Here is a 16,022-nt window from a genome sequence, read left to right on the forward strand (position 1 = left end):
ATCCTTCCTTTTCTGGAAGCAAATATTATGTATCTTTTATTGACAATTTCTCTCGTTTTACCTGGATATTCTTTATAAAACACAAATCAGAGGTTTTTCTTATTTTCCGCCACTTTCATGCCTATGTTAAAACTCAATTCTCCCAAAATATTCAAATTCTCCAATGCGATGGAGGTGGTGAGTATTCCTCCAAAGAATTTTTAGATTTTCTCCAAGATAATGGGATACATCGTAGAGTTTCTTGCCCGTACACTTCACAACAAAATGGAATTGCTGAACGTAAACACAGACATATTGTGGAAAGTACAATGAGCATGATGCATGATTGTAACTTGCCCATCAGTCTTTGGACAAAAGCTTTTCACACTGCCACTCATGTGATAAATTGTCTCCCTTTGACTATCCTTGAAAATCAGTCCCCCTATTATGTTCTCTTCGGTGTTTATCCTGATTATGATGAGTTACGAGTTTTTTGGATGCACATGTTATGTACACATTGATAAATCCATGAGAACTAAATTTCCGAACAAAGCCTCTATATGCCAATTTGTAGGCTATGCAGATGAACACAAAGGTTACAGGTGCTATGACCCTGCCAATAAGAAGATCATAATTTCCAGAAATGTTGTTTTTGAAGAAAATAGTTTTCTGAAAAATAAAGTAAATCACAATCATGAACATGATGACGCATCTGATAATTGGCATGATCCATGGCTCAGTGCTGAACTTATTTCACATGCTGCTGAACATACCACTTTGGCTCCTGAAAGCATCCATGATGAGACAACTTCAGATAAGATATCGGGAACAGAATGTTTGAGATACAAAGGAAATGTCTATGCCAGAAGACCCAGAGAGCAAATAGACACACCTATTGAAGAACACGTGGCATTGTCCAGCAACAGAGAGGCACCAAGAAGATCAGGCAGAATAAGGCACCCTATTGAAAAATGGGTGGGTTATGATAATGTTTCTATGGATTTTCAGGTCTTTCTATCCAAGATTGAAAAACATGAGGAGCCACTTGGGTTTTGTCAAGTTGTTCAATCTAACAAATGGATTGAAGCAATGAATGAGGAGATTGAGGCACTTCATGAATGTCAAACATGGGAAATAGTTGGGCGTCCCCCAGACAAAAATGTTGTTGGCTCGAAATGGGTGTATAAGATTAAGTATAAACCAGACGGTAGCATTGAACGATACAAGGCACGTCTTGTTGCCAAAGGATTCACTCAAGAATACAGTCAAGATTATGATGAGACTTTCAACCCAGTGGTGAAAATGAGAACTATTTGTATTATCCTTGGCCTGGCCATTGAACATGGGTGGACCCTTAGTCAACTTGATGTTAAGAATGCATTCCTTCATGGGAATTTAAAAGAAGAGGTCTACATGGAGCAACCTGAAGGTTATGCAGAGGGAGACCCAACAGAATATGTATGTAAATTGACCAGAGCACTGTATGGTTTAAAGCAAGCCTCCAGGTCATGGTTTGAAAGCTTCTCCTTAGAGATTCAGAACCACAGTTTCATTCGTTCCCAACTAGATCATTCTTTATTCATATACAGGGATGAAACCTCTATGGTTTTCTTACTTATATATGTTGATGATATAGTGATCACTGGTAATGCTCCAGACCATATTCAATGAATTAAAGCTTTACTAAGTATACGATTGAAGATAAAAGATCTTGGAGAACTGAGATATTTTCTTGGTGTAGAGGTTGACAGACAGGATGAAAAAATGTCATTGACTCAACACAAATACACTCTTGATCTTCTGGCCAAAGCAGGAATGACAGATTGCAAACCTGTGCCTACACCCAATGTTGTGTAATGAAATGGTGGTCTTCAACAAATGCACAAATAACTCACAAACAAGTGTCTATTGGAGACACTACAAGCATGACCCTTGAAAGGGTATAAAGGGAAGAACACTTGAAAAATAAATAATACTTTATTCATGAACAAAATGCTTAAGAAGCATGGTTGTATACATTGAAGGGGTTCACCCTTATATATACAAAACAATGGGAGAGAGAGGAGAGCTCATTTTGAGCTCTCCAAAAAGAGACGTTGGATTCCAACGTCTCTTAATATAGCTGTTGGACTACAGTCCAACAACATTTATTATTATAGCTGTTGGACTATAGTCCAACAGCATTTATTATAGCTGTTGGACAGTCCAACAGCTACTTGCACAGTCAAGTTCCAACAGGCACAGTCAAGTTCCAACAGGAACTTGACTGAATCAAAATATCTAGTTTCTATTGAACTAGATGCTAAAAAAGAAAATAAAAAAATAGAAAAAGAAAATAATAAAAGAAAATATAATAATATTAAATAATATATATATATATATATATATATATATATATATATATATATATATATATATATATATTGCAGTTTACATTTTAACACTCCCCTTCAAACTTACGGTACAATGAGCGAAAGTTTGTCTAAGAGGAAGTGAAATCTGGGAGCAGCGAGAGGCTTGGTGAAGAAGTCTGCTAATTGATATTCTGATGTAACATATGGCAGATCAATGGTTCCATGTAAGTATTCCTCTCTGACATAGTGACAGTCCATCTCAATGTGTTTAGTGCGCTCATGGAATGTCCGGTTGCTTGCAATGTAGATCGCACTTTTGTTGTCACAGCACATCTTTGAAGCTTGCATTGCTTTAGCTCCCATATCTGCTAGCAATCGTCTGAGCCAAACAACCTCCATAGTGGTGGTTGCCATGGCTCTGTATTCAGCTTCGGTGGAGGAAAGAGAGACTTTCTGCTGCTTCTTGCACCTCCACGAAATTAAGGTTTCACCTAAGAACACACAAAAACCAGTAGTTGAGTGTCTATTATTGGGATCACCTCCCCAGTCAGCATCAGTATATGCAATTAAATTTAATGAAGATGAAGCAGACAAGAAGAGTCCTCGTGAAAGAGAGGATTTTAAGTATCTAATAATACGCAAAATCGCTCCCATGTGCACGGAGGTGGGAGCATGCTGAAACTGACTAACTGTATGAACCGCATGAGTTATATCTGGCCTAGTAATGGAAAGATAAGAAAGAGTTTCAACAAGTTGTCTATAAGGAGTAGGATCATCAAGAAGTTCTCCATCATCAATTTTCATTTTAACATTGACAACTTCTGGAGTGTCTACTTTCTTATCATCTGTAATTCCAGACCTGGAAACGATATCAAGAGCAAATTTAGATTGAGATATCAAATACCCCCGAGGGGAATAAACAACTTCGATGCCTAAAAAATATCTTAATAAACCTAAGTCAGTCATTTCAAAGTGAGTTTTAAGAGATTTGATATTTGCAACTCCCTCTTTGTCGCCTCCGGTGATCATCATATCGTCCACATAGAGAAGAAGAATAATGATGCCTGCATCAGATTTCTTAACAAACAAAGCAGTGTCAGTTAAACAAGGTTGAAAACCAATATCAAGCATAACATGACTAAATCGGTCATACCAGGCTTTTGGAGCCTGTTTAAGACCATAAAGAGCTTTTTCTAGACGAAGAGCTTTACCCTTAGGGATACTAATACCAAGTGGGGCTTCCATGTATACTTCTTCAACGAGATTCCCATTCAGGAAAGCATTTTTGACATCTAATTGAAAGATAGGCCATGTTCTAATGGAGGCCAAGGCTATTAAAGTTCTAACAGTGGTCATACGGGCCACAGGAGCAAATGTTTCTTCATAATCGATGCCATACTCTTGGGCATATCCTTTTGCTACTAAACGGGCCTTATATCTTTCCAGGGTCCCATCACTTTTGGTTTTGACTTTGTATACCCACCTACAATCTATAGGTTTCTTACCCGGAGGAATATCTTGTATCGTCCAAGTATTGGCCTTTTCTAGTGCATCCAATTCTATTTTCATGGCTTCTATCCATTCTATATGATTTTTTGCTTGAGAATAGGATGATGGTTCAACATATGATTGTATTAATGTAATGGCGGCCCTATACGTGGGTGAAAAAGATTCATAAGACACAAATTTTTCTGGAGGTTTAGAGATTCTAGACGTTCTTCTAGGTGGGACTTCAGAGTATTTTTGTAATGCACATGGAAGATTTTGCTCTCTACGTCTTGAATATCGTAGACTAACATCCCTATGGATTTGCTCTTCATTATCATCATTTTCAACAACAATAGGACTTTGATCATTGTCAAGGTCATATCCAACATCACATTCATTGGATTTTGAAGTTAGATAAATTAAAAACGAGTATTCAGTGACATCCTTGGATTTTTCAAATTCAAAGAAGCTTTCTTTTTCCAAAAAAGATACATTTCTTGACACATATAATTTGTCATTTTGAAAATCGAAACACCTGTAGCCTTTTTGATTATCAGCATATCCTAAAAAGGCACATGGGATTGCACGAGGAGAGAGTTTATCATTTCTGTTGGTGAAAACAAAACATTTGCATCCAAAGACTCTTAATCTAGAATAATCTGGAGTTAAATTAACAAGCTTTTCTATTGGAGTTGTATTCTTTAATGAGGAAGATGGCATCCTATTAATGAGGTAGGTGGCAGTTAGAACCGCTTCAGCCCAAAAACTTTTTGGAACTTGATTTGCAATTAGCAATGTCCTAGTAGTTTCCATAATGTGCCGATGTTTGCGTTCGACTAGGCCATTCTGTTGTGGAGTGTGTGGACATGATCTTTGATGTGTAATACCATGTAAATTGAGATAGTCTTTGAATTCGTTGGACATAAATTCTCCCCCTGAATCAGTGCGAAAAACAGAAATATCATTTTGAAACTTATTTTTAACCATTTTATGAAATATTTGGAAGTTAGCAAAGACATCAAATTTATGTTTAAGAAAATAAATCCAAGTATGTCTAGAAAAGTCATCAACAAAAATGACATAATATGTATAACCACCTTTGGAAATAACTGGTGCGGGGCCCCAAACATCCGAATGTATTAACTCAAGTGGTCGTGAGGAAACAAAAGTTCTACTAAGAAATGGTAACCTTTTCATTTTGCCAAGAATGCAGTCTTTACAAGAAAAATTTTCAGAATTACAAAATTTTTCCAAACTTGGAAAATATTGAATTTTAGACATACGAGGATGGCCAAGCCTTTTGTGCCATAAATCCAATTCTAATTTCTGAATATTATAACAAAATGCATTCTTGGGTAATTCCAAAAAGTCCATGTAATAAAGTCCTCCTTCTCTATGGCCTTCCCCAATCAGCTTTCCTGACTGGCGATCCTGTACCCAACAACCATGAGAAGAGAAGGAGATATTACATCCATAATCAGATATTTGCGAGACAGATAAGAGATTCAAATTAAGTTTAGGGATATATCTAACTTCTGGGATAAAAAATCTTTTGGATTTTTGAAGATTTTCAAAACATCCTATTCCTTTTACTTCGAGAGATGTGCCATCGGCTGTAAAAACCTTTGACACACTTGAGTCATTTTTAAGACATTCGGATAGACTATTAACATTTGGAGTCATATGAAAAGAAGCACCAGAATCTAAAAGCCAAGGAAAGTTACCTGGACCGGAGAAAGATGCAACTGCCGCTCCAGTTGAGGCTTCGGTTGAGGAGGATACCCCTTTGAGAAGAGGTTGAAGGATTTCCATCAGTTGAGCCATAGACACAGGTGCATCTTGATCTTTTGACTCAGATTCAACAGATGCAACTCTTTTTTCTTCTCTTCTTTTTAACTTTGGACATTGAGGCCTATAGTGCCCCGGTTCATGACAATGATGACAAATAACTTTTCTTTTATCAAAGTCGCCGTTTTGCCTTCCAAAATGAGGCGGCTTGTAAGTACGAGTATGATTCCCCGGTCTAGATACAGTTAAAACGGAGTCATCATCAACTTTTGGAGTACTTTTTCTAAGTCTATTTTCCTCCACAGTGAGCTCTTCTATAGTATCAACAATAGAAGGAATTTTTCCACGATGTAAAAGGGCCGATTTGGTGGATTCAAACTTCGGCCTTAGACCATTCACAAATTGATAGAAATGTTCCATATCGAGTTGTTTTTGGCGAAGCTCGATGTCTTCGGCACAATGCCATTTGGGCTCAAGAAGAGCCAACTCTTCCCAAAGTTCGGACAACTCATTATAATATTCTCGAATAGTTTTATCTTTTTGAGTCATTGTCCGAACTTTATCTTGTAAATTGCATACATGTGCAATATCTTTAAGGGAATACATGTTTTTGAGGTATTCCCAAGCCTTATCGGCATGCTCAAACTTAGCTAGACTAGAGCATTTTTTAATGTCTATGCTATTGATGAGCCATGACATAATTTTTGCATGCCCTATCCTCCATTCTTTCCATTTCTTTTCATAAGTGGCTAACGCCTTACTCTTCTCTTCTTCCGTTAGAGAAACCTCTTTATCACCCTCTTTCTTGGTAAGAGATAGTTTAGGTTCCAAATCGGAACCATCCACTATACCCCATAAACCTTTTCCCCAAATGTGGTGCTTCATAATCGAAGCCCACATTACATAGTTAGTATCATTTAGCTTCATAGGAATGATGGTGATCTTATCATTGTCATCCATCTTTTACAAGGGTAAGAGAGGAATAAATAGGAGGAGAGAGAGAGAAAAATAAAAAGAAAAGAAAAAGAGTAGACAAAGGAATAAGAGAGGATACAAAACCAATTTTTTTTGTAGCACAAGTTCGCCTTTCTTCAAACAAATCTTCTTGAGCCAAGAACAAGGTGATGAAACACCTTTTGTAAATGTGGCACGGAAATCGAGGCGGAAGCACTTCAAGATCTAAGGATTTCGTAGCTCTGATACCATGTAATGAAATGGTGGTCTTCAACAAATGCACAAATAACTCACAAACAAGTGTCTATTGGAGACACTACAAGCATGACCCTTGAAAGGGTATAAAGGGAAGAACACTTGAAAAATAAATAATACTTTATTCATGAACAAAATGCTTAAGAAGCATGGTTGTATACATTGAAGGGGTTCACCCCTATATATACAAAACAATGGGAGAGAGAGGAGAGCTCATTTTGGGCTCTCCAAAAAGAGACGTTGGATTCCAACGTCTCTTAATATAGCTGTTGGACTACAGTCCAACAACATTTATTATTATAGCTGTTGGACTATAGTCCAACAACATTTATTATAGCTGTTGGACTACAGTCCAACAGCTACTTGCACAGTCAAGTTCCAACAGGCACAGTCAAGTTCCAACAGGAACTTGACTGGATCAAAATATCTAGTTTCTATTGAACTAGATGCTAAAAAAGAAAATAAAAAAATAGAAAAAGAAAATAATAAAAGAAAATATAATAATATTAAATAATATATATATATATATATATATATTGCAGTTTACATTTTAACATGTTGTCAATCAAAAACTCAGTATATGTGATGGTGAGTTATATCCTAATGCAAGCAAGTATCGCAGTTTAGTGGGCATGTTACAGTACCTTACCTTTACTAGACCAGACATTGTATATTCTGTAAATCAAGTATCTCAGTTCATGCATGAACCAAAGACCGGTCACATGGATGTCGTCAAACGTATTCTTCGCTATCTAAAAGGCACGGTAGGTGATGGACTCACTTATGTACAATCTTCATGGATAGCACCGAAACATGACATATTGGCCTATACTGATGCAGACTGGGCAGGAGACCCAGATGAGAGGAGGTCTGTTTCAGGATACTGTGTTTTTATTGGAAGCAATCTTATCTCATCGAGTAGTAGAAAACAGAAAGCTGTGGCAAGATCTAGCACAGAGGCAGAATATAGATCTATGGCAGCTACCACAGCAGAAGTGACCTGGATTAGACATCTACTTACAGAGATGGGAGAGAGTATCTCAAGTTCAACTCTCATGTGTGATAATAGAAGTGCTATACAAATTGCATTCAATCCCGTCCATCACAGTCGGACCAAGCATATTGAGATTGATCAACATTTCATCAGACAAAAGGTAGCGGACAAAGAGATTGAACCGATTTATGTGTCTTCAGAAGACCAAGTTGTCGATATGTTCATAAAAGGTCTCACAAGTAACCATTTTTGGTACTTGAAGAACAAGTTGCACATGGTTCACTCTCATGCACAACTTAAGGGAGGGTATTAGAACATGGATCGGATCGGATATGGATCCAATAGAGGATCCATATGGTTCACGTGTATATAATGTAATACACATTACTAACAGAGGGCAGTTTTGTCTATGTAAAAGTCTTGTAAAACCTATTTAACTTAATGATGTTTAGTGCAGCCGCTAAGAAAGAATAGTGGTTGCCGATTCCCAATAGAGAAAAGAAAATTCGAGCTCTCTCTCTTTCTCTCTCTCTCCCTCTCCTCTTCCTTTCTCGATTTTGTAGGGGTTTTAACAATCTGACGATCTCATCGATGTACTAGTCTGCCAAGCTCTCCAAGCTATGACTCACCTTGATTCGCAAAAAATGCGCGCTCTTTGTCAGTCGGTCCAGTATCACCCAGATTGTAATGACCCCAACTTATCCTCGTGAAAAGTGATTTTTTTTTAAAACAATTGCGAAAACCAAACCCAAGCATCCGGAGTCTCATAAATTTAATAATTACCAAACCACAAGAGATAGTGCATTGAATAAACAAAGAAATAATCAACTTTATTAACCAATAAAATGAATGTCATAAAAACCAGAAATAAATAAATCGTCTGTAACATAGAGCCACTCTGTCAAGAACATCAGAACATGTTACGTAAAATTGCAGGCTCCATGTAGCAGTCACCCCATCATTGAGCTCCCGGTCCTGAAAAATATTTTTGAAATACAGGGTAAGAACCAGAGTTCTTTGTATGAATTCCTCTAAAAATCCAAATAGAAAAAAAAGAGTATAAACCAAATTCATGCATAAATTCAGAGGAATATAACAACAACAATTTCATAATTAATTTACCATGCAATAACAAATTTCATACGAGACAAAATAAGTATGAATGCATGAACTAATGCAGAACAATAAAAATGCATGAATAACTTATTAAGTTATTATTAGAGTTTTTTTTGTATGCATCTCCCTATTAAATTTTTACAATTGTAATTCCACTTTTCATTACCCGTGGATACTCAAAACAGGCACAACAATTCTCGAAGTGTAAGTTAGGTTCTCAGTTGTAGCTTTAACACAATTTGTAATTTATTACTGAGTTCCACACTTGTTTCTCGACCAATATCAGGAATCAGGACCATCCATCGGAACATTAGAAATTAACATCTAATGTCGGGACATCAGGAAAATCAGCATCCATAGAGTTTTAGTATTCTCATAGCTTTTTTAAAACTGCCATTTAATATTCTCACATTGTGGAAGGGACATTTAGAAAAAATTAATTACACTGTTTGGTCTCTTTTATCTTTTTAAACAATGTCAAGTTCTTAATACAAGAACCGTTTTGCAAATCAACATGTAAAACCCAACTCAAGCCCTGATCCGTTACAATCACACATAGAGTTTTAGTATCCTCATAGCTTTTCCAAAACTGCCATTTAATATTCTCACATTGTGGAAGGGACATTTAGAAAGAATTAATTACACTGTTTGGTCTCTTTTATCTTTTTAAACAATGTCAAGTTCTTAATACAAGAACCGTTTTGCAAATCAACATGTAAAACCCAACTCAAGCCCTGATCCGTTATATTTTAACAATGCAATAATTTTGAGAAGCCAATAATTCCATATACAAATTTTGCAATGCATAAAAACTTTTGAAGCAACACATGCTCCTGGCCTACATGGCCTCAGTGGTTCCCAACTGACTACATAAGCATTTCAAGGGATATATGCAGCTTATGCAAAATTCTTAGTGTGCACATATTTGTTTAAAACATGTTCACCATGTACATTCAATCACACAACAAAAATGCACATATAAATCATCAGCATTATAAATCACCGTATCGATGGATTTCACAATTAGTATCTCAATAATAAGGCACGAGCATGTAGCCTAAAAAGGCCCTCAAATGGCTCAATCATAGCCAATACACAATCCTTGTTCCTTAAATAAATCTGAGTCTCATATTAACATCTGATTCTCATGAACAAAATATACGAACATATATTCTTATAAGATCTCTCGAGATAAATCACAAAGTCATCTCCCTGGCTAAACCCAGGTTCATATCATAACCAAAAGAATCCTATCCTTAACATAGTGAAAAAAGTCAGATTTGTTCTTTCATACCTATGCGTCATCTAGGACCAGTTTGCAGGTTTTTGACACTATGAGTTTTAAAAGCCTGTCAACCGGGTCTGCAACAGAGTTCTGCTTCCACTTCACAAGGCACATCTCCTTCTTTATTAAGCATTTGGTCACATGGATACTCTATTTTGCCTCCCATTTCCCATCTTGTTACATAAATTGTTGTATAGCTGTATCCGCAGCTGTATCCATGTGACTTAGGTATGTGGACTATGGGGCAGCTCAACACGTCACTGTTGATCCAAGATGGTTCATTTTATTCCTTATCATGGTAAAAGAAATATAGTCATTGTGATGGGAAAACCGGTGCCATTACTTATATAGGGACAACCTTGATTCCTGCTGGTTTTGGAGTCGTTAAATTGCATATTTGTATTCTTGTTCCAATTATAAAGTGTAATCTTATTTTTATGTCCCAGTTGATTGACCAAATTGATTCTCACATCTTTTTTCTCTTCATCTTTTGTTGTAAAGGATCTTTACACAAAGTGGACATGCATTGATTAGCCATGATCTTTGTCCCTGTAGATTAAAACATTGCAATATTGGTTTCTTATATGATGTATGGAATAAAAGTTTTATTCCCTTAAGAACTAAGCATGATTTACTCTCTTTTGTTGAAACTATCATATTTATAAGAGTCGGGAGTAGCCATTTGTAAATTCAAAGAAGCGCGTTTCTTCTCCTTTTGAATTAGTGCTGTCCAATGTTTGGGATATAGCTTCAGTTATGTCCTTGTCCAAATCAAAATACTATGTTATTTTTTTCTATGATTACAGTCGTTATGCTTGAATCTTTTTCTTCAAGGGAAAGGTCCAAGCTTTTCTTACCTTCAAGACATTCAAGCCTTGTGTGGAAACCGAATTTACTTGCGAACTGGTTGCTTTTCATAGCGATAGTGGTGGAGAATACCTCTCCATTGACTTCATCAAATACCTCCATAATAATATAACATACTGCATCAAATGTTGTCGCTGGACTTCAACTCAGAATGGAGTGGCTGAGTGCAAACATCGTCATATTGGAGAGAGAGAGTGAGTGAGAGGTTTTAAGTGTCCAAAATTGTCATTAAGAAGGGTTTTAAGTGTTCTGATTTTGTTACTCTTTGAATCAATCTGTTTGTGCCATATTGTGCTTATTGTAACAAGAAGCCTAGAGTTAATTTATGGTGTAACTGTCTGATTCCTTCCAAAGGTCATATAAAAAATTCTGCAATTGCTCTTATTTATTTGATATGAGGTTCTCTCTCTCTCACACACACTGTTTATCTTGCGTCTTTTTTTTACAGATTGATGTCTGATTACTGTTCTTGTCGAGAGCATGATTCGATATTTGACTTTCTTTTCAAATAGTCAATCTTGATCTACACTGTCATTGGTAAAATATAGATCTTGATCTCTCAAATCTAGTTCATGGTGATCTGATTGACTCAGATGATTTGGTCACTAATTGAATGAACATGGTCTGGATCCTATCTGGCTATGGCCCGTCTTGTATAACAAAAACAAATTGGTATAAAAATTACATCTTAACTTTTCACCTTTTTGTTCAATCTTTGGTGGCGTCATGTAAACTTATTTTTATTGAAAAAGAAAATAGAAGCAGGGACACCATGGTGTATGGCCTCGTTTTAATTAACCACTTGCTAGATAGGCTTGGACCACATATTTGTGACTTTGCTACCTGGACATGGAAAAACCTAGTCAGCTGACTTTACTGTAGCTTTTGAAACATGTATAATTTCTAGTAGGATTTCCTACTGACCTGATAATGGAACAGGTTGTTGCAGAGGAAAAATTCAAGCATTGCAGTGCAGCATACAAATCATTATGTGAAAAACTGGCCGTGGCTTAATCTTCAATTCTGACTGGCTTCCAGTTTGTGGGATGAGGTTTGTTCCAACATAAGCATCGGCTGCTATCCTTTCAAGTGCATTTGCATCCCATAGAAAAGCCACAATTTCACCAAAAATAGTGGCTTTTCTGTGTCCCATGCAGGGTGACTAGAACAATAGACCACTTTCTGCAAGTTTAGTGTGCTCTCGTTTCTATGCTACCTCCAAATTTTCAGAAAATCATCACGTTGGACTTCAGTTCTGTGAAAGGATTCTCTGCAAGGAACTATCTGCAGAGTCTTCCCTCACACACTGATCCTTTACTGTTGCTATCTGAACGTAATTCATCAATGTTGTGAATAGGTTATAGGCATAATCTGGGTTAATGCTTTCCAAGAATCTAGAATTGAAGTGATTCAGTTTGAATATGGAGGTTGGAATACTTTTACATGCCTTTGTTTCTTTGTGCAGAGAGAGAGAGAGAGAGAGAGAGAGAGAGAGAGAGAGAGATCTATAAGATCTCTTTGATGAACATAAATTAATTTTGTCAAAATAAATTAGATGAAAACAAGTAAATCTGCTTAAAGTTTCTTATTGAGGATAGAGAATCCAACTGTATGTAGTTAATAACTTTTTTAGTTCTCCAGATAGAAAAAGTTCAGTCTAAATCAGTAGAAAGGTCAGAAGCTGCTATAAGGGACTTTTTTCTGTTTAATGTTGAAATTGGTTATAATTTTTTATCATCAAAGTCCTTGTCCCTAAAATTAAGTTTTCATCTTCCGTGGCCAGGTACCAGTTGACATAAGCGCTATCTTGACAAGGGCACATGTAAGCAGGCTAGTTACTGCGAGCATACTATTTGAGTTGATCTGTGTTTTTTTTCCCTGGAGCGTGTTCATGTTATATATTTGTAGCACATGTTGATGCTCAATCTTATATTGAATGTAAGATGTCGAAAATAATTCATGTATGAAGAAAAAATAACATGGGTACTTTTTTTTCCTTCTTCATTGATTGGTGTTCTTAGTTTCAGTGTAACGATGGGGATGTAAAGATAAACAAGGCCTGATTGGGCTTATGACAATGTTGAGTCCCGTGATGAGCACGAGTCTTAATCCCATAGTTCGGATTATCAATCATATAGTGGAACAGTTTGCTCTTTGATCTGCATGTTGAGAGCAGGAATTGTGTGCTACATTTTTAAGGGTGCATTTGGATGATGCGCTAAATCAGGTTAGGAACCTGGTTTATTTCTTAAAACCCAATTATGGATCATAACTGGGTTTGGTATGTTTAGACCACATCAAGCTCAGTTTGTTGTAACTGAATTTGGTTTGGAAATTAGTTTTGGAAAAACTGGTCTCCCCCAGTTTTTTAAGGGGAAATCAGTTAGTCTCTCAAACCCCTTGCCACCCCCTCCGACCATCATCATATAGAAGTCGGCCATTTTCCAATCAGTCACTGGTCGGAAAATGAATGATCAGGCTGATATTCTCTTTGTCAGAAAATGACTGATTGGTTGAAAATGTGTTTTTTCATTTTCTTTAAAAAGGCATTGCATAAGGCCATTTTGGTCAGTCATTAGTTAGAAAATGGCTATAAATTTTTTTTTTTCAAAAAGTTACTTTTGGCTTTTATTCACTAGCCAGGGACCAGAAAATGGCCTGGGTTGTGTTTGACAAGGACGGTACTGTCCTGGGCATTTTCTAGCCAATGATTAGCCCAAACTGACCATGCTTCTTTTTGTTTTTTGAGATGGACCATGCTTTTTTTCTTTTTTATTTTATTGTTCGAGTTTTGGCAACCCAAAACTTAAAAAAACTATGTTTACAGGTTTTTGACAATCTAAACAATGATGAAACTAGGTTTTCGTAAGCCTAGTTCTCCAAAAACCACACAATAGGCAATAACTTGGGTTTTGACAGATCCAGGCTTTGTTCCCTCCTAAATTTCATCATTGATCCATTTTCTGCTTTGAGAAGAATAACCATAATCAAACTAATTTTCATAGAGTGACAAGGGCACACAGATATGTGAAATTAGATATGTTCTTTGTTTGACATTATTGTGGATCTGCTTATGATTCAACTCATTGAATTCGGAAGCTAGAAACAAGCATGGCCGATGGATGGACTCAGATCAAGTCATTTGGAGACCCAGTGAAAACAATCTTTGACTCAACTTGGTTGACAAAGTCTTTACGTTGTCACCAACCAAGGCTTAGGGTTGGGCATGATGAGCTGAACATATCAAATTTGATTAGATTTAGGGTTTTTCTTCCCGACCTTTCCTCCTGGAAATTTCTAAGGATTTTCATCTGTTTTTTTGTTATTTATTGGATCTCTACAAATTTGTTTTCCCTCCGGGAAATATGGGGAAAAGGCCCTTACCATTTTATTGAACTATACAAGCCAAAATACATGGTGCATAAATCAGGAGCAGCCAACAAAATGTACATGGATGGAACCTACTAATACAACCAAAAGAAATGAGTAAAGTTCAGGTTCAACCGGGAAGTTTTCCCCAGCCCAAATTTGCTGGTCAACCATGTCCGCTCTACGGTCAAGAACGGAGCAGATTCCCAGGCAGGGAAAGCACCGTGGAAAAGAAGAGGACTGAAGCCAATAGCATAGATGTTCCCCTCCAGTAGGAGTTGTCCTAGTCCCATCTGGAACAGCCTTGATAAAAACAATCCAACTCTGATTATTGCTCACAATAGATATCTGAGAGTGCTCCATATCCACCAACACATGCACCCAAATCTGATTTTCTACAATGAGTATGCCGGAAGAGCTACTAATATGATCGGTTAGGATGATCTCTCCATTAATCCTGAGTAACACAAATGCTACTCTGGCATTCCTTGAGTCACAGTTGGTAACTAACTGCAATTCAGCCTGTGTATCCCTATGGCGCCAGTCGCTTGGAACAAACCCAAACCTGCACCAAGCTCGCAATTTGGCTTCTTGATCCTGGCTCCACTTCAGTCCGTAGAAGAACTCTCTAAGTAGGTGAACCAATCAACTCTTTTGAGTCAGATCAGAGGTGGAATGCGCGGGGGAAATTACCATCTTATTAACCGATCAAAACTTCAATACAACATTTTCTGATCCCGCTGGAGGGAGCGACCCCGCACCATCATGAAAGGCTTTGTTTGTGGTCAGATAACCTTAGTGAAGGTGACCTTCCGGCAGGTTTGGATCCATTCCTCCCGGAGCTTGACTGTATTCCATCACTGTTCACTACGCACAAACCCTGTTGGCCATCGACTATATATACCCAAATTGTTTAATGATGAAAGCCCATACATTTGATGTGATCGAGCAAGAGTTATATAAGTATGTGCTGGTTACTCTCCAAATCCAAGCAGCAAAGTGGGCAGCGATTTGCCAAAGGAATACGAACCCGTTGAACACTGTCAAAATAAGGGCACGACACATTTCGGTTATGAGTTTTCCATAAAAGAGGGGAGGCCAAGGTAGGTGATTGGCAGTATGCCTAAGAACCAACCTAGTATAGTTAGGAGATCTGATTCTGACACATTCAATAAAATGAGTTGGGACTCAGAGGAATTCACCCTCATACCTGCTTGCTCCTCCAACTCCTTGAATATATTGTGGTAAGCCATGATGATACTGGTTGTAGCTCTAAACGCATCATCAGCAAAGAAGAGAGCATGAATAGAGGGGCCGCCCCAAGCAAGCCTCGGGGATCACAGCTTCTCAAATTCAGGCACATATAGGATTCTCTGGGCAAGGCATTCCATAACTATAAGGCGGGGTGACATAGGATCACCTTGTCTGATGCCCCTTAAGCTGTGAAAAAATTATCAAGGAGATCCATTGATTAGAAGGTCGGCGTAGACACACATAACATCACCTTTTCTATCCATTCAATCAAAAAACCCAACGCTGTCATGTGCCTTAGCAAGGTCCGGCTTAAGGCATG

General features: G+C 37.4%; 1 protein-coding gene across 2 annotated transcripts in view; it reads left to right on the forward strand.

The window, feature by feature from the left end:
* The window catches only part of LOC149835753 (uncharacterized), a 62,487-nt gene extending 49,249 nt beyond the window's left edge, over positions 1-13,238 (forward strand). For both annotated transcript variants that reach the window (XM_090008732.1, XM_090008733.1), the window contains 2 exons: positions 12,020-12,131; positions 12,864-13,238. In XM_090008732.1, the coding sequence (XP_089864858.1) occupies positions 12,020-12,094 (75 nt within the window). In that variant the 3' untranslated portion in view covers positions 12,095-12,131; positions 12,864-13,238. The remainder of the gene's footprint in view (positions 1-12,019; positions 12,132-12,863) is intronic.
* The last annotated feature ends 2,784 nt before the right edge of the window (positions 13,239-16,022 follow it).

The sequence above is a fragment of the Nuphar pumila genome, chromosome 6, assembly GCF_984573655.1.
Source record: "Nuphar pumila chromosome 6, dmNupPumi1.hap1.1, whole genome shotgun sequence".
NCBI classification, from domain to species: domain Eukaryota; kingdom Viridiplantae; phylum Streptophyta; class Magnoliopsida; order Nymphaeales; family Nymphaeaceae; genus Nuphar; species Nuphar pumila.